The 20,304-nt window shown below is 36.5% G+C and overlaps 1 protein-coding gene across 3 annotated transcripts in view; it reads right to left on the minus strand.

Annotated features, from left to right (window-relative positions):
* Positions 1-1,312: 1,312 nt before the first annotated feature.
* Positions 1,313-20,304, minus strand: part of LOC121429437 (transcription factor Dp-2-like) — a 28,811-nt gene continuing 9,819 nt past the window's right edge. For 2 of the 3 annotated variants that reach the window (XM_041626429.1, XM_041626431.1), the window contains exons 2-12: positions 19,426-19,547; positions 18,711-18,774; positions 13,757-13,872; positions 11,074-11,168; positions 10,657-10,704; positions 9,414-9,588; positions 7,665-7,880; positions 6,942-7,093; positions 5,326-5,492; positions 4,012-4,163; positions 1,313-3,226 (exon numbers count right to left, since the gene is read on the minus strand). In XM_041626429.1, coding sequence (XP_041482363.1) covers positions 3,074-3,226; positions 4,012-4,163; positions 5,326-5,492; positions 6,942-7,093; positions 7,665-7,880; positions 9,414-9,588; positions 10,657-10,704; positions 11,074-11,168; positions 13,757-13,872; positions 18,711-18,774; positions 19,426-19,547 — 1,460 coding nt within the window. In that variant the 3' untranslated portion in view covers positions 1,313-3,073. The remainder of the gene's footprint in view (positions 3,227-4,011; positions 4,164-5,325; positions 5,493-6,941; positions 7,094-7,664; positions 7,881-9,413; positions 9,589-10,656; positions 10,705-11,073; positions 11,169-13,756; positions 13,873-18,710; positions 18,775-19,425; positions 19,548-20,304) is intronic. The other variant, XM_041626430.1, reaches the window with a different exon arrangement.

Genomic DNA, 20,304 nt, shown 5'->3' on the forward strand with positions numbered 1-20,304 from the left:
AAGCCTGCATATACATGTATGCAAGAATCCTGAACTATATACTTTAATTCTCCTCTTTTACTGTTTGTGTTATACTTCTACAGTATTTTACAACTCCTGTGTTAAACGCATATCATAAAGGATATGACTTCTTTATGTCTGGTTTCTGCAAAAATTTTGCAAACATAAAGATAGATGACTGCAATTTTAACTACTTAAATAGTGAATTAGTATAGAGCTTGTCAGAATTCACTATATCTAATTAACAATGGGTGTTTAAAAAAAACGTGGAGTGTGACATCATGGCCCCGTCTACAAAGTGCTAGTATGATCTGGGCCCTGTTGTACAAAGAGTTACGATTGATCCGATCAATCGCAACTATGGACGGCCAGCAACGTCAACATCTATTATGCACGTTTGTTCGAAATATTATCTAGATGTGATGTATATTCATGAATTCTTTGTTTTCTTAAAAATTCACTGCGCTTCTGTTTGCATAAAAAGGACATTGTGCAAATTTTTCATAGAAAAAATTGACACTAATGGATTTCCATAGTTACCATTGATCGGATCAATCATAACTCTTTGTACAACAGGGCCCTGATCTACTTCAAAAGTATTGAAATCCATCAATGTCATTTCTTTTTACTACACGAAATTTTCCCAATTTCTCTTTCAAACAAGGAGTATATCATACTGAATTTGCAAGAAATCAATGAATGTATGAATATATTGCATATCTAGACATATTTTGAACAAACATTTTAGATGTTGAAGTTGCTGGCTTTCCATAGTAGTGGTTGATCGGATCAATCGCAAGTCTTTGACGGTTCCAGGTCTTGCCAAATGGCAATGTGAACAGGGAATGTATCAAGTAATCTTGTTGAAGAATACGGAGTAGCGTGCATCTTGAGCATAATTATAATATGACCATGCAGTGACCATACTGAATGCAACAAGGATTGTGATTAAAAAGCAACTTGAAGTCACATTCAACTCTTTGTGAAAACTCCCCCTGATCTTCTACTTGTATCTTATCTAAGAAAAATTCTTTTTTAAGATTTCAAATAGAATCTGGTTTATCTTCTCCATGCAACATTTCAGTACATTAAACAAGTACAAATTAATATAGTGATCTGTAACATATGATGATCATTTCATAATTCCTCTTTGATTGCTGTTCTGATAAGTTTGTTATAATGACACCCCCCCCCTGGACGCTTTCACAAGGAGCAAACACGAGTTGCAATCAATCCCAATTTGATTTTCAACTCAAAAAATGACATGTTTAGGATGTGTTCTAGATTTGAGAAACTCTTTTTGCATGGGTGGTATATGTAGATGAAAAATGTTCATAAAACACTGACTCGGGTTAAGTTTGAGCTCCTCAACCAAAATTTTCTGTACAGTTTACATTGGATCTTCAGGCATTTTTCAGGGGCTCTTGAGGGCATTTAGGGGACAAATTTGCCCAGAGCACCCATACAAAGATAAATTAGACTGGGGCATATTTTTTAGTGATTGCTGTAAAGAATGATATTACTTTTGAACAACACTGTATATGGCTGATCACCAAAATAACATAAGCTATGAGCTACACAGACAAAAGATGATGTTGGTGTCAGGGGCAAACCCAAACACCATCTGTACACTCAAAATCAGGCTCAAGCTAGGATTGGTGTCAATTGGTGTTGAGCTGGGAAGTGTTAATCTAGACATGCAGTCAGAGCTGGTGTTTAGTATCTCAGTCTGCAGCAAGCACTCAACCGCAAAACACTATACTTGAAAATCAATGTTTCATCAAAATATTTTTCACATCCATGCCTGCCAAATTTCATACCCTGAGCCTTCATCGAGCCTGATTTAAAACAGAAAATCCTAACTATGGAAAACCAGGGATGTCATATTTTTTTCATCTTATAGAGTGTACACACACTGCTTACGTTGTACACAATTGCACGCACAAACACAAACATCTCTGCATAGCACTTTGCTCAGACACATCCATTCTCAATAACAAATAATACTATCTCTGGTTTTCCATAGCTGAAATACACTAAACTATAAGATATTCCATTTTCCATACAACCCACCTAATAATAAAGTGTTTTCCCCCTTCTTAAATTTCTTATGATTTTTAGTGAATTGTTTTGAAATTAGCATGAATTATTCCTTTATAGTTGTTAAAAAATTAAAATTTGGTAATAATTTTCACCAAAAATATGCTCATTGTAATTGACAAGGTTAATGCGGGTGGCACTGCAATATATTAAACGTTCACAGCAAACAGTATTTCAATCTCTCAGTATAGATATATCTTTTTTTTTCAATAAAACTGTCTCTAGACATGTACAATATTATGTTCCCAACGACAAGTCCCCAACAAAACTCTTGTTACATTAAATATCATAGACTCTAGAACATATCACTTACCATGCAACAACAAAAATTTAGAGAAACTTGAAGAGAAAATTGGGCTAAGCAACCAGTCTTTTGTCTTGATTGGGTAAAGGAATGTAAGAACTTGACCCCATTATCCATTTCAATATTACTTCGAAAAACAATGACCTTTTGTACGATACTTGAAGGAATGGGCAATAATTTCTATCACAAGTTTACAAAGGTCACATCTATACATATTGATATAATATGATCTAAAGGCACGTTGTTCCACTCCGAGAGTTTGAGTCTGAGCTCAACTGAGCAAAGTTCTACTTCATTACGTCAGATTATCTAGCAAAAGCACTCCTTCCTGAAATAAAGAAATCACCTCAGCTCATCTCTGCAAACACTTCAACAGTTCATCCGGTCTTCAACAAATCCTTTTGTTTTTCCTTGCTCCTCACTTTCATCATCTGTAACGAAATACCCTACACGCTCGCTCATTGGGTTTCACAATACAACGTAGGACCAATCGATTCTTGGTTGACATAAGTCCTGACACTGAAATAGCCTCACTATCAAACCAAGATGAAAACCATCGCGCATATTCAGTCTGTGAAGCAGAGTCTTTGTAGGGTACATCAAGGCTGATCAAAGAGTTTATGATATACATGTAAGAAGGCGACTGGACAAAAAACGGAAGACTGTGTATTAGACTTGGAATGATTCGCGACTTGATTCGTCACTGTCGGTGTCGAGTAACGAGCTGGGCGTGTCGGTAGCACCTCGTGATGGGCCTGCGTCCGAGTAGGAACTTAAACTCGATGATTGGGAGATGGCCAGGTCAGCGGTTGCTAAGGCAACCTGAAACAACAAACATTTTGATAATATCAATTGAATGGATAATTCATTGTCAACAAGACAATATTGAAAATTATGTGAAACACCACTCTTAAAGCTTGTGTATAGTTTTGGTAATCCACCAAAATACACCTATCACTATTCCAATTCATTGCTAGCTAATATGAATGGATATGCCCTATAACAGTTATGATCATTGATGTGGAGGATATGAAATGAAAATGTGTTTTACAGGATAAATTTTGAGATTTTACATGGAAATTTAACTTGATCGGGTCACCCGATCAAATTAAAATATCTGTGTGTTCTTGTCTTTCAATTAAATCCTATTCCAAATCATGAAATGGGCTGAAACTTCCAAGACATGTTCTTTGTCTGTAAATTTTGGATATCTAATCACTAAATTTACAAGATAAGTGCTTGAATGCCCATTTTTTAATTTAAAACAAGCATCGCCGAGAGAGGGCGCTATATATCCAAGATTTGAATATTTGAAATTTTCTCGGAGAAGTGCAGTTGGAAAAATATCTAACGGTCTCTACGCTTCAGTAAGACTGTCATATTAGATGATATTCGATTATCAATCACATTACTGACCCTTTACCAAAGCTATACACAGGCTTTAAGAATATATGACAATTCTTCTCAATCATACCAAGATGTGCGTATTACATATCATGTGTACATCACCATTTAAGCATGACTCTATAAGTCAGACTTTGTGAAACACTGCCCCACATCAAATAACAAAAAAATAATCCAGCATTAAAGAAATAATGTAATGTTACCTCTGCATCAACAGAATGTGAGAGCGGAACAGCAAGGGGTGAGAACTGAGGATCACCAGGTAGGTGAGGCTTTGAAGCACTCTGGGTATGGATACCACTTGGTCCTGCGATGATTGTTGTACTCGACGTGCTCTGGCTCTGTTGGGCCATTTCTGAAAAAAAAAATATATATAGTGATAGATCTATATCAACCAGAGTGATTTAGGCGCGACAACTGGGTAATTTCATTGATTGGGTAACAATATAAGAAATGGGTATAACAAATAACAGAGTAAAAGAAACAAGATAAATTCAAAGTGGTTTTTTTTTATGCAGAGGTACAAGGTTTGAGCCCTGGTAAGTTATTTTTTGAATGGTGAAACTTTAATCATATATGACCACCCACCCCAAACCAACAATAAGTTGCCAGGGAAGGTTCTCTGTAAATAGCTTAAACAGTAATTTGGTCTTCAAAAAGCAAACATTTTATTTAGAAAATTAGCTTATATGAAAGAGCAATTCTTCTTCATACTGTCAAAATTTTAAGTTGTAAAGTTGAATAGGTAACAAAAAAATTCAAGTTTCTTAGACACAAGTGTTTGCTGATTGCTTTTATAAAGTTTCATTGAGATTACAGTGTGCACATCTCATGCTTGAGTGAACCCCAAATTTCAAACATTGTTTTCTACTTGTTTTGTGAATCTTTCGCTTGGTTTCTTCTACATTCAACCAAATACTAATGTAGGCTATTATTGATCAATTTTGACAAGTTATATATCAATTTAAAGCCTAGGATGTGCTTTTTAATACTCGATTTTTTCCATATCCTGTGAGTAGATTTACAAAAACATCTTGTCCTTTCAGTGCAGATCTAATTTCATCGACCTGCAAATCCTTAAATCGGTCAATATTCAGCATTTTAGAGGCATATTCAATGCTCTTTGATATTTTGTTGTCACTCTTTGCCAAGAATCCACGGGTCGCCATTCAAGATGAGCTCATGAATATTCAAAATAACGTCATAGCAGCCCGCACTCCCATTGGATGATTTTCACCGACCAGTTTTTGGTCGGAATATTGGTAAAAACAATAAAATAACAAGAGAGTCAGTGAAATTCGGCTCACATGTCAAGGGGCCGTCTCGCGGCACTCTGCTTCGCTATATCCCTTGCTTCGCCATGTTCGCTCGGAAAGCAGCCGACAGGGTCTTGACAAGAGGCTATCTACAGAGTGGATTTGGCGCTTTACAAGTCACATTATTACTATTATTATTACCATATCAAAGTGATAAACCCTTGTACAAACTCAATTACACACAGACACACACATACTAACCTGCAAGGTAAGGTTCTAATGTCTTGGGTATCATTGTCTTGGCTCTCTCTAGATCACTAAGAGTACATTGACCTTTCTCAAGTCCATACGCCATACCCATTCGCTTTAATACCTCAATGTCATCATGGATTTGAAAGGTGTCATTGAAGTTGAAAAGATACTCATACCTGAAGTCAAAGTAAACAAAAATGATGTTTGTTGTATGGTCATTTATTAGGGCATTTTTGCAATCAGTAGGCAGACGCTTTCTATAACGCAGATAATCTTTCCTCCAAAGCCCTTCAGTGACAAAGCAGCTTTTGCAGAAATGTGGTGAATCAAAACAGCAGTGTCATAGAGGACTCTGGACAAATGACTTATATGCAATTTTTTGTACGTCAAAATCTTTGGACGAACTGCTGTCCCGGTCCACCACCTTTCAACAAAAACCTCTCAGCTGTCCATTGTGATTTGCCTTGTATTTCAAAGGAATTGAGTTGTAGAAAAGTGACTGTGTAGTGATTGCGAAAAATAAGCTAGTATTATTAATTCATTTGGCATTTTGCACATGTATCAATAGAGGGTTTTCACATGATGTCACAATGGGAAACCTGTGCATTAGACCAGAAAAAACAATGATCAAAGTTGGATGCATGGGTGTTTAATGTTTGTCCTCCAACATGGCTGCTTGTGGAAACCCTCAATAAAAATACATATAAATTTCAATTTCTATATCAGTTAAAGAGCATTAGTTTGGGCAGCCAGGTTGTGGAAAGGCCAACTAAATGACCAAGGCCTGCAGGCGATCTGCCCGATGCAACCAAATGAGATCATAATGCATATCAATAAATTATTGAACACAACCCTGAATATCGTGTTGACATCAACAAGGTACAAGTGCTGGACAGGGAGCCGTGGTACTTCGAGAGAGGTGTGAAAGAGGCCATCTACATCCGGGCGTTCAGACCTTCTCTCAACAAAAACGGGGGGTGATACAAGCTTTCGAATGTCTACGACCCGATCATCGACCATTACGTCACTAAGGTCAAATCGGGTCACATCGCTGACGAAGGTTGCAGTTAGCAGCCGAAAATTTCGAGGTAACTCTTCGTTATTTTCGGTTTTTTGGGTTGTGAACCAAAGTTCAACAAAATCGACAACCCTGAATAATATACCCCCAAATCTGGAACGGACTATTTTATTAACTAAACAAGTTTCACAAATGATTAAATCCCAGTATTTTGTAAATGAGCACTTAACAGACAAGATGGAAAGAGAAGCATTCATCCTTTTAACTCTCCAAGGCCAATACCCTTCCTAACAGCCCTTGTCACTTTGAGAAGAACAAAACCCTTCTGTGTCATCAGTACTTTTTTTAGAACTTCCATGTTAGGTGCTAAATAGGCAACCGGTAGGATGTGAAAGTCATTGTAACTTGTCCAGCACTGTGTGGGCCCAAATACGAATGGCTAGAACACTCTCAGGAAGTGGACAATGTACATACATTGTGTGTGGGAATGGATTAACCCGATGACTGGATAATAATATATCTGTAATGTGTATGTCCTAAGCGCATCCTCAATAAACAGATTACTATTATTATTATGACTATTGATACCATTTGCATGGATACTTACTTATCATTTGATATGCTACAGTCAATGACAGTCTTTTTGCTTGTGTTGACAATAATATAAGGTAAGTGGATGGCTGAGTTACTGGTAGGCGGACTTGCTCCTGTGTCTTCTAACCTTTTGTTCCTCGTTACCAGGTTCTTGAAAGCAATTTGCTGCATTCAGAAAGAAAGGTATGAATCATGTTACATATCTAATCTTATTATATCTATAATATCTTTCTAAAAAGGTATGAATTTAGTCCCTCAAAATACAACTGCTCTCTGATAGGAGTTCTCAAACAAATGCTCCAACAAGTTCCATTCGAGAGATGCCAGGATAGGCATCTGATCAATTGCCCTGCCACAAATTGCACTTGGAGGAACAGTTTAATTCAGGAGTATATTTACACAAAAATATTTCAGTTCATTTCAAAGAGAACCCTATCGTTGATGAAATAATCGAATGCAATCTCCCTCCCGCATTTCAAATCCTTCGGTATTACCAGATGGAACACAAAGATACATCAAAAATTAAAAAAAGGAGTTACCCAAGGACGTTGCAAGTCACCCATGATACTTTTATTCTTCAATCCCTTTAATCAATCCTGGCTTGGGGCTACTCTGGGACACATCTTATAACCAACAATCTTCATGATTTTAGAGAGTACCTGATTAAACAGAGGCATGTATTTGGCAATGAGCAATATCATAGAAGGCTATTATTTTCAAGACACTTTAAGCCTACCTGTAAGAGGAGTTCCTGAAGCTGTGATTTCTTTTGCCTTATACTCTCTAATCTTTTCCTCTTCTCTGTTTCTAACTTGTCACATTCTTGCCTTGAGTTGGTTGGCAAACCAATCCATTTAATCTCTTTCTTTTCTTTTGAGATGATGTTCATCGCCATGAGAACATTGAGGGCATCGTAGACCCGCCGCCTGATGTTTTTCTGATCATACTGATGCTACAAAAGAAAAGTACCAAGATAGCTATTGTCAAAAAGGTTTTACCTTTACACCAGCAACAGTGCCGAAAAATAGATTCCTGTAATTCATGTAGACTTTGTACAGAGGCTACTTGGTTCCAGTAGGGAATATGTTAAAACAAGGCTGGTGCTGGGCTTTATGTCATTATTAAAGTGACAGCCTGATTCCACGTCCCCCCTACCCAAAATAGGAGGGACACAATATCATACGTCCCCCTATTTTTGGTCTTTTATGATGGAAAGAAAAATATCAGTCAATATCGGATTAAAACGTAAATTTTGGACGAGATGACCTCACTTTTGGGGTGATAACCCTTTTTTTCTTGTCAAAATTTTGAGCCACCCTACCTTTGGAAAGAGATTTCTGCCTTTCCCTGAGTAAAAATGTCAACACAAAACACCTTTATCTAGCGGGGGGCTGTTTTTGCTCCAATCCTAACATTTTTTTTGCAAAAAAGTCATGCTGTGATGTTTCATGACTTTTTTCCTTCAAGTCTCTCACAGCTTTGATGACCTATTACCTGCTTATGGACATTTCAATATTCCCCTACTTTCTACAATGTCCCAAACCTATACAATACTATAAATGTAAAATACGATACGATACTAAAAAACAGCTTTTTTCTACTTTTCAAAAATTTTTACTACCACTTTAGCAATGGTCATATATCAAAAGGGACTGGCAAACATAAAACCACAGGAAAACTTTTATCTGATTTATTAGAAATTATTAGAGACAAAATATTATGTTCACAGACATTGCATCCTCTTGATTATTACACAATACTTGGCTTAATCAGCATATTCCTAACTCGCTATTGGTTTTGGTTTCATTTGACGCTATGGCCATTAATAGAAGGGAAGTTTTTCAAAATACTGTAATTGCACAAAAATAGAACCGATGTGAAGAAAAAAAAAACTAGACGCAACATAGTAAAAAAACACGAAATGATAACAAAATTTGTAATCACTTCACAATAAATGCAGTATTAAATCAAATAATTATAATTGGGCCTGCTTGTATTACGCATTAGATGAATCTATCATTGGGGCCTCATAACGCAAGCTTTAGTACAGCAGCTGTAATGCACTCTCCATTTCAAGGAAACTCTTGCCAGATACACATTAATGCGAAAGACGAAAACTGGATTGTTTTCTCTCACAGTACTTAACTATTGCCATTCTGTAGCTGTTATATAACACAACAAAAAAGACAGGTTATGGGGCCAAAGTGATCTACGCAGTAGCGTGGACACTCATGCAGGCCCCAAACCCAGCATATGCGCACAGGCTCTGTCTATGGAAAGCAAATTATGAATGATTCATAACTAAGACTCATAATCAATGATCAGAAAATTATGTTAAAATATATGTATATTTGCCTTATTCATAGCAAAAACAGAGGAACAAGCATGCAAAAAAAAAAACACTAACATATTCATCGGCAATGAGGGAAAAAAGGGAAGAAATATGCCATAAGAGGAATGGCTGGCATCTCTCAAAGTTGCATACCGATTCTGATGGTAAGAATTGGTGTGCTGGCTGACTAAATTCTCTGACGAGCTCCTCTGCAACTTCATTATACGATGTGATGCCTTTCTGCTGTACTTTCTCACAAACCTTCATGGAGAAGTGACGGAGACCCTTTGATTCTTTCTGATTCTCCCTCTTCTTCCTCTTGCTACTACTGTTTAAAAAGACAATTATTGAAGGCAAGATGAAAAAATGTATGCTCAGAACTGAGAAAAAAACACAACATCTTGCAAATACTACCATAATAATGTCTCTCAAGATCTGGTGGGAGTTTAAAAAAGCTGTTCGCAAGTTACGAGCATATTTACAAACGACTGGTGATCCTTTCTTGAGGAAAGTTATCCACACCAAATTTTGATTGTTGTGGATATAGCTCCTAAGAAAAGAATCACCAGTCTCTTGTTAAGTCACTTAGAACAGCTTTATGATACTCCCTACTAAAACATTTCATCCGCGGAGCATTTTATGGACATGTGTTGTCTTGACAAGTTGTCAGATCTGACAACTTTCCTTGATTCCGATTGGCTGAGAAGCGCTGTTACTATGGTAACTGTCCAATAAGTCCTTTCACAAAACACCCCCCAGAGAAGCACTATTAATCAGGAAACTCATCAAAAGCCAATGCCTTATCTTTGAGCCAGAATCCCACTATTGTTCAAAGCATCTTTTCATTGCAGCTTTCCATATTTTGAAGGTGACCGTGATGATCTGCTACTCGCAGGAGTGCTGCGGGAAAGACACTGCTCTGACTCTACAAGGTGCCTTCCTATGGTAACTGTCTGATAAATCAATCCCAGAAGCAAGGTGCTACATAAGCACTTGCCTGATTGCCCGGAGCAAGTAAAAGTTAGAGTAGGGCAAGTGTTTTGAAGTAAAGACCAAAACTACTTGCCCGAATTGGGCAAGCAAAATTCTCACAGTAGAGAAAAAGGTCAATTGTTTATAAAACCGCAAAACTTTCTTTTACTTTTTATTCAATGATTTTTTTCGGGCAAGTGAAATAGATTTTTGGGCAAGTATATTCCAACTATTTAAAAATTTACTTTCCCAACTGGGCAAGTGTTCTAAAAAGTTGTGTAGCACCCTGCCAGAAGTGCTTTTACAAATCAGCTTAAATGAAACCATCATTAACGGTCGAGTTTAAAAAAAAGGAAAATATAACAAATAAGGTACAGTATGGTATTATGTGAATACAGGCTAACATACAAGTAATCTGACTTACTTATCAAATTCATCTGAAAAATCACCCCTTCTTTTCTGTGATGACCCTCTGAAAAACAAAAGATTGAATTAATGTGATTAATAACATTTGGCATGCATGTTACTGGTGGAAACTATGATTTGTAACTTACAGTCAAACAACATTAATCCATTTTAACATAATTTCCATCATAAAATCAATTTAAACAGAATCCAATTTTTACAAAATATGTATATAATTGTTTTATAAAATCAAAACATATAAAAGTATGCCTCAATGGTCCTGGCAGAAATCTCAAAACAAAGAAAATAATATGCAAATGATTCTGGTGTACAATCATAACAAAGCAATATGTCAATGATTCTGACAGAAAATGTAAAAAGGCTGCATGACAAACACAATAAACATGTCTTTATCATTAAAAAGTGTGCAACTTACGACGTCCAACTTGGTGATTGTAAAGCAACAGGTGTGAAAGTTTGTGATTGACTTGGACTCCCAGTTGCTAAGACTTGCCTCTGAGGGGTGAGGATCTACAATAAAAGAAAAAAATATAATCATAATCATCAGGGAAAAAATTAATAATTTTATTTTCCGAGGCTATTTTTGAGCTCACTAGCCCAAATATCCTAATTTGTGTTAAAGTTTACATTGGACCCTATATGAATTTCAGGGGCTCCATTTTAGTTTTCCAGGGCTCTTTAGTGCATTTCGGGGGCAAAATCGCCCCAAGCCCCCGTGTATTTTTTTCCCTGATAATCATCATCATCATCACCATCATTACCATCATCATCATCACCATCACCATCATCGTCATCATTATGCGTTACAAGGTCGGACACGAGGATCTTTACTCAAATATAAGATGCAATGATAGACACTCGTCAATTTAAACAAGTGCTCACTAAACAGAAATAACTTAAAATAATACAGGCGAAAAAAAGAAATTTCAATCTGAACATTCAAAATTGAATATCCTATACAGTGGGATCCTTCCTTCTTTTCTTCTCTCTCCTCCCCTCCACCTGTCAAATACCACTGTACTTTTACTTTTCTTTCCTCTTTAAATCTGTTTTCCCCTACAAAATCTACAAACTAAAACAAAGATTTCTGTTTTGTTCAAGTGGATCTACGACTTACAATCTAATAGCTTTACAAAACTTTCCTCATTGTCCACTCAATAACCCAATTCAATTTGTATACATGCAGACGGTTTAACTCTAGATATTTTGGTATTCATGATTTCACCTGAAAGATTTGTAACATTTTCATAATCTATGTAACGTAATAGAAGTAAATATTTTCAAAATACATGTACTGGTATAACCTGAAAATGAATAATATTTAAACACATAAAACAAACAAAAATCTTACAAACTTTATTTCCATTTAACCCTAAGAAGACGGGGGGGGGGACTGATTTAGTCCCCCCTCAACATTTTTGCGATTAATCCGCTGTGCAATTTTTTTTGACCGCGTCACTCTCTGACTTTTTACTTTCAAGTCTTGCGCAACTTTGCGACCCCCGGATATGTGGTTCCAATATCAAGCAACATTTCGTAAGTGCATGCAGGTCCAAATTTTGCTCAAAAACGTAAATTTGTGTACATATACAAAGCCAATGCAAATAATGTTTTCACCAAAATTGATACATGTATCATTTTTTTTCATTTTACTGATCAAAATCAATCAATTCCATCCTGTTTATGGTCAAAATAAAGTCCCCACAAATTTCCATTGAAAATACAATAAAAAACAACGTCCAAAAAACAGAGAAATACATATTAAAGAAATTAAGAAAACAATAAATACAAGAAAATGTATCTGATGTAATTTTTTTGTACATTTGATCAGATCCTGGAGTCTGTGTACTAAAAATTTAGAGGCATGATTCATTTTATTAAAGCAAAGTTTTGATTTTATGCATATATTAGCATAATTAATTCGCAATGAGATTTTTCAGAGAATATGACCTTCTAAAAATAAAAATGCCAATTTTCATCGTGCAATTGATGACCGAGATCATGGGGGGGGGGGGGCTAAATCAGCCCCCCTCAGTCTTTTTAGGTGTAAAAATAGCCCAGTCTATTTAGGGTTAAAATTAAGTCCTGAAATGTATATTTATTTGTTGAATTACAAAAATAAAACAAACAAAATTTTGCCAGGTATATGTGTGAGAACTCATTTGGACTTTGTACAGCAAATATCAGAAATGAAAGTGAAACTGAAACTAGAAATACCAGTCCTGCAAGAATGAACACACGGTACAGAAAAAAACTGATTGATTGAATACGAGTTCAAAAGGAAAGACCAAAATACTACCAATTCATAACATTGTTCCAATGCCTTGTGAAAATGAAAGCTCAATCCAACAAGGATGTACAATTTAGAGTAAATCGCTGCATAAAATAAAATTGTTTTACCTAAGATAAAAAACACGAGTTGGGGATGTGCATACAAAACAAAAATTTACTCTCTTAGACACTAAGTTATGCTGAATATACAGGCACGTGAACACTCCATTCATGGAATGTAAAAAAAAGATATTTGTTGATATATATCAAAAATACAAAATAAACAATTTCTATCTAAGAAGCTTAATAAAACCTCTTAAAAACCTTACATCATCATTTATTGGGTAACATTTTCCTTAAAACATTCCCTGTTTCATGTTTAATTATTTTCTTCTATATTTCAAGGTTAAATTGTCAGGAAGTTCTCTATTTATGAATATAAAATGTAATTAATACTCATTATTGTGATTAATCATAATTGTAAATTTGTATTAAGTTACAAAAAAGAAAATACCATTTTTTTTCCTTCATATTTTTCATATTTTTTTTCTGAGATCCATCAGTGGCATTGAAAACTAAAGGTTAGGGTTGTGTTTAATATGCAGCAATTTACAGTGAAGAGGAGTACATTTTTGCAATAGTTCCTTTCAATTACACACAGGCATCATTGCATACTGTATATCTATAAGAGTAATTTTAAAGAAGTATTGATGATCAGACCTAAGTTATAAATCATAAATGATAAAAGAACTGCTTCTTTTTAGGAATTAAAGAAGTTTTAGTCAAATGAGATTGTGTTTCACTATTGAAAGAGATAGTATACATACCACTGGAAGTGCGTTAACATTGGTTGTCGTGACGATGGTTGCCACTTTGGGTAGTATCTGGGTGGTGGTCTTCATGGGGGAGGGTTTAGGTGAGATTAACTGAGGAAGTTGAACAACTGCAGAGAAGAAAGAAAGAAAAAAAAAATTTGAAGTTATAAATCTAGTGGCAACAATCTGCATTTTGATATCATATTATACAGAGATGCTAACTGATAGCTCAAAAAAATCCTGAAAACCCAGGCCGGGGGTCCAGGGGCCCTGGGCGGGCCCCTGGCGGGGTCAAGGGCGAAGCCCCCTGAAGCTGGAACGTTTTCTTATTCTTTAGAGGGCTGAAATCATTAATCTACAGTAGTACATAACAAATAATTAATGACATAATAAACTTCATTGATACATGTTATTTAGCTCTAACTTAATACATTTGAATCCAAAGAAAACTGGGGAAAATAAGTGAATCACTGTCTTAAAAAAAATCAGTTTTGCACGACTTTACAAATTACAGAAAGTTTACAAAAATTAAGTTTTGCATGATTTTACAGGGATTTTAAAAATTCACTTTAAATTTCAAAGCCGAAAGAACACCCACCAGATGCACCCGGTAATTGATCTGCTTTCCATTACACCACATGCAAATCGCCTTGCCCGACTGCCTTATCTTTCTGATGTATTCTGATAGGTAATCCCCATTCTCATCTTTGATCTAGAGCCAGGACCATCGCCATTTGTTTTTTACTCCTTCTAAATCTCTGACACATCCTTCTTCTCTCTCGATGATTTCAGACATTTGTAAATGGTGACTGGGAAATCAGGGTCGAAATGCAGTCCACGCCGATTAGCTGAAATCCCGCGGCAGACAACCAATCACTCACGCAGCAGCAGGCAATTGCAGCCACACCGGGCCGGGCTTCGAGCGGTTCTACCGGGCGATCGCCCGACTGGGATAGCGCTGACACCCGTATCCCTGCAGGGTATAGGGCGGCGTTTGCAACTGCTACAATGTATTGCTCGCGCGTACCGTGCAAGTACAGTACCAGCTAAACTTCATGCTGCGCACAACGCTAATAATTTTCCGTCTGCGCAAATTGGCCATCCAAAATTGAAATTGCGCTCTCCGTAGCGAACTCCGTGACAAGATTTGGAGGGGAAATTTTTACGGATTTCACTTTGACAATCGATTTTTTTTTCCGGAATATTTTTCAGCAAAGGAAAAAATCCGGAAAATTAGCAACTCTGTATTATAGGACATTGAAAAGTCAATAACATATTAACATTCTACAGATATCATCATCATGGTCAATGGTCAACCAGGCTTACCTTGACCAAGTGTAAGTACTTTCTCCACTCCCTGGGAGATAATTCTAGCCAATCACTCATACAATGCTGAGAAAAAAACATGTATCAACAGGTGATGATAGTCTAGTCCACACATAGGACACTTGCCTTGTACTGGGATATGAAACCCAGGGCCGGTATTCAACTGAAAGTACCGATTTTGTCAGTTTTTTACTTCGCTATTAAAGCAAAATGCATAAACTTGTATACAGATCACAAAGTATTTGAATTCATGAAGCCAATTTTATGCAAGATATTTCCTAATTAACCATTGTGACATCATAAAGTTTGACCTAAATAGCGTGCAATGTATAAATCCATCTATGCAGAGAATGTGTGACTGCCGTATCATGTTTGTAAACTGCACGCAAGCTAGACTTAAGTCTGGTAGCCGGCTGACTCGCATTTAAGCAAAACACTGAGCCAAAAAAATGCAAGCGAATTCCAAAATGGTTAAGTATATAACTTAACCAAAATACTGAGTTAAATACTTAAGATTCTGGCTCAGTATCAAATTGAATAATGGCCTAGGACTATTTTGAAATACTGGAGGAGTTGCTCGTAGCCCCTGTGTATTTTTGGAACTTGAAAAACATGATAACCACTCTACTTTGGAGCTAATTTCTACAACTGATTGCACTGATCATAAATCAGCCCATAACCAATCGCTATGCTGTAGATTTTGAGTCCACTTCTTTTTATTTTAAACACTCACATTCTATATTCTTTAAAAAAAAAACGATACCAACAAATTTGCAGTACATGTAACTTATTTCTGAACTTTACTTTTCATTTCACTGCAAATTTCTTCAATTTCTTTTTTTTTAACAGGCATGATTTGTTATGGTTGAATGAGTTGGCAACTGAAGCTCTTAATACAAAAAGTGGTTTAAGTTGACCTAGATTAGTTCAATCAATTCGATAAGAATACCAATCAATAATGTCATTGGTTGTCTTTTGAAGTGGATAGCTAGCCACAACAGATAAAATACTTAGGAAGTATTCATAACACATGTACTGTATGGAATGCCAAAGGAAAGTACAATAAGGATTTGAGAGATGATCTAAATCATTTGACACCCTTGAATAAGAGAATAAAAAAAACCTTAATCTTAAAGTTTTGTAATTTACAATACCTGTACATCACTCATGGTGGAACTTTGTTATGCAACATTAAGGGGATTACATACATCTAAACTTTTTCTTCAAGGGTCTATACTTAATGTCATGAGGGGGGTGTTTCACAAAGTTATAATTAAAGAGTGACTTTAATAGAGTTGCACTTAAATACCCAAATACGTGTGGTATATAATGTTTATAACACATTACCGCATTGGTCAAATCATGAGCACTACCGCGTGTCTATTAATTACAATGCATGTTGCATATGCACTTCGGCATTTAAGCTAATGTAGGTCATGCTTCAATAACTCTTTGAAAATTACCAGCCAAACTATCTCTAGATTGATCAAAAGCTTTCATATCATTTCCAATGGCATACCATCGGTTGATTTGGAGTTTGGTTATTGGTGTAATATGAGCATCACTATTGAGAGCCTGGTATTCCCATTCTCTGAACTTTACCCTAGCAGTGTGTAGTCTATGGGGAAAAAGTAGTCTGGCATTTCTGGTCACCACACTTTACCCTAACACTATGCAGTCTATGGGGAAAAAGGAGTCTGGTATTTCTGGTCACTGAACTTTACCCAAACACTGTGCAGTCTATAGGGCTACAGGATTCTGGTATTTTTGGTCACTAGATTAGAGGTGTGACTGTAACATCATTGTTGAGTGCTTATACCTCAGTCACATTTTTCCTAAGGCAGCTGTACAATGAGAACAGCCGTTTTTCTATCAGCTACATACATGTATAGGTGGTTTGAAATGAAAATGAATAAAACTGCCGCTTTCGAGTCATCGTACAGCCGCTGCAGGGGTAATGTGACTGAAGTATTAGGAAGAAAAGAGTATAAGGTATTCCATGGCACTGGGCTGTACTGAAGCACTGTGCAGTCTACAGAGAAAAGGGGGCCTGGTATTTCTGGTCACTAGATTGTATAGTATGCTGAAATTAAACACTGCTCAGCACACTAGAAGGGGAGACTAGCCTATGTTGTCACTTGTACATTTTCACTTTTGTAAACTACACATGCACTTATATGGCTTAATCTTTAAACCCTGTTTATAGACTGTACCTACATGTACATGCATGTCTGTAATTCATACAATAGATACCTTGAATGTATGTGTTGCTATGTATTCTAAAATGAACGAGACGCTGATGAAATACTTTAAGTAGGTTTTTTAAAATAAAAAACTAATCATCAGCTTACTGTATAATGTATATTATCAATTATCACCCGTATCAGACATCTGAGCTGGTCATTTACAAAACCGTATTGCCCTACATTTTCTGAATATCGGGAAGGGTAGGTATATTGTTTGTATTTTCCTCGGTCTCAATGCGCGTATTTACTTTGCATGTAGAGACGACACAAAATATACCTTTGTATTTTCCCTGGTCTCACATCCGGGCATTTTAGGATGCGTATAAAGAGATACGCTTCATAAGGATCCGCGCACCAACAAATACGTCATAATAAAGACAACGCTGGATCCGAGCGCTTGCAAGTACGTCATAATGGTAAAGTGCAGAGCCTAGACCCATGTTAACATGACACAATAGAACTCTATTTTTAAAAGAAATATCCCCATTATCATGATTTTTGCTCTAGATATCTGATTTGGATGATAATAAAAATATTGACTGGCTCTTCTTTCGGGGAACATCAAATATATTGCCCTTAAATGACCCATATTGCCCTCGTCTAAAGACTCGGGCCAATATGATTCTTTTGCTGGCAATATATTTGATGTTCCCCTCAAGGCCAGTCAATATTATATAAGAAGATCACTGCAATTTGGATATTACAGACCTGGGGGGTGTTTCACAAAGACTTAAGTATGACTTAGAGTCGCACTTAAATGCCGAGTTGCGTACGGTATGAAAGGCTTGACCGCATTGGTCAGATCGTGCCATGAGGACGCGCACTACCGCGTATCTATCAATAAGATTGCGCGTTGCATATCATGTACGCGTCGGCATTTAAGTGCGACTTAAGTCATACTTAAATCTTTGTGAAACACCCCCCCTGTAGATATTATTTCAATTTTCTCACAGTCATCCATGATGATTTTTAAATCTATGTGTGCATGAACAGTTACCGGTAATCCAAAAGAATGTCAGACAAATCTAAATGTACTATATAAATGAGAAAACTATAAACTGCATTTATTTGGATATTTTCTGTTACATAATAAAGAAATCTGTGCAGGCAACAATTTTTTGTATGCACATGTTTTTGCTTGGATTTGTTTGTGTATAAAAGACTGCAGGTAGTGTTTGGTGGTAACACTCAAACGTCTGACTTTATTTACAGAAATTATATAACACTATAGGAGGGCTGCTCACATGAATTTCACCAAACTGTCATTAATGTATCTTTTCTTTTTTCTCTTTTACAAACCGAGTTGAAGTTTTGGACATATTACGTCTATAGTCTATATTTTTCTCGCACCATGCAGGGGGGGGGGCTGGTGTGGGGGTAGGGCATATCTTTACCTCTTGTGACTTGTTGGAGATTGCCATCACTTCTCAGTGTGCCAGAAGGGTCAATCAACTTTGCCTAAATGTAAACAAGATAAACACACAAAGTTGAAGTTTTTGAAAAAAAATTCCTACTCTTTTTATCGCCCCATTCAAGGGGGGGGGGGGCGTACACGCACAAAAACATGAAGTACATGAAGGACAAATACTAGTTACTGGTAATGCACTGCAGACTACTACTTTATATTGTGTAAAGCTTTGGGGATGGAATAGCTCATGTACAATGCTGGTAATAGAAGTGATATATGACAGACCTCGTTCAATGGACAACACATTGTCCTAGGATTCAAGATCATGTGTAAAAGAAAATACCATAATCACCTTTGAACATTAAAAAGTTAAAAACCCAATGCATTATTTGTAGAAGAGCATGAGGAAATACAAAAATTAACAATCAACATTTAATCTGGGGAGCATTTCATTCAAGTCTAATTTCCCCCGACTATTTGTTATAAGCTACTAAAATACCAGCATCTGATTGGCTCAGACCAGAATTGTCCATGAAAATGACTGACAAGATGCTTGAAGTAGCACTTCCGTGGGAGAATATTTCATGATTCAATCTGAAAATCAATTTCAATTCAGTTTAATTTGTTTAAATGTTACCCCCCCCACCCCTGCGCCTCCACACCATCCCCATGGCATGCAGGTGTTGCAATGTCACACATACCTCTCGTGCAATGCCTCCAAGGCCAGCATCTTCATAAAAGCTTGTCACCTCTTCACCAAGGATATCTTTACCTAGAGACTTTGAAGGTGTCGAGGGTTGCGACTTCAATGGGCTACCATGACCTGTAGCAAAAGAAAAAATTATATAACAATGTTTGTTACGGACATCCGAGTCATCAATTCTTGGGGGTCACAAAGAGCCATGACTTACAGTTATGTTTAAATACTTGCATGCACACAAGGTCGTTCAAACAGCGTTTAATCGTTTTGACTCGGCCCTACCCGAGACCATTACTGCCGCATGCAATTTTTATGCACACATATCCCATGGGGTTATCACAATTCTGTGAAATAGTCATTCAAATAGCACCTGAGCTAAATCCCTGGACCATGCACATTCATTGTGCAAGGTTGCTATACACAGTTTGAGCGAATGCCACCCCAAACTGCCAAAACAAAAGTTCTACACCATGTAGATCATGCTACATGTATATCTTCTAGAATACAGAAATGAAAGCATTTCAGCAGTAATGAAGCACGGCAGGGTTCCACCGATCTATGCTATGCATCAACGATCACAATACAATACAATGGGCTTTATTGTTACAAGAGAATGTAATGCAATTTACTAACTTCAGAATGTACTTTCTCATTCATTCATTCTCACAATAAATAATTAAGCAGGTCTCATGATACAGTACATAGTAATACCTCAGTCACAATTCCCTACGGCATCGATACAGCGAGTCAAAATCAGCCGTTTAATCCATTTTTATTCAAACCACCTTAATGTAGCTCAAAAATATTAATATCTAATATTTTTTTAATACAAATCATTTTTTGATCAATGTCAAAATTACCTTTATTTTCATTGCTACTT

Source organism: Lytechinus variegatus, chromosome 16 (genome assembly GCF_018143015.1).
Source record: "Lytechinus variegatus isolate NC3 chromosome 16, Lvar_3.0, whole genome shotgun sequence".
NCBI lineage: Eukaryota > Metazoa > Echinodermata > Echinoidea > Temnopleuroida > Toxopneustidae > Lytechinus > Lytechinus variegatus.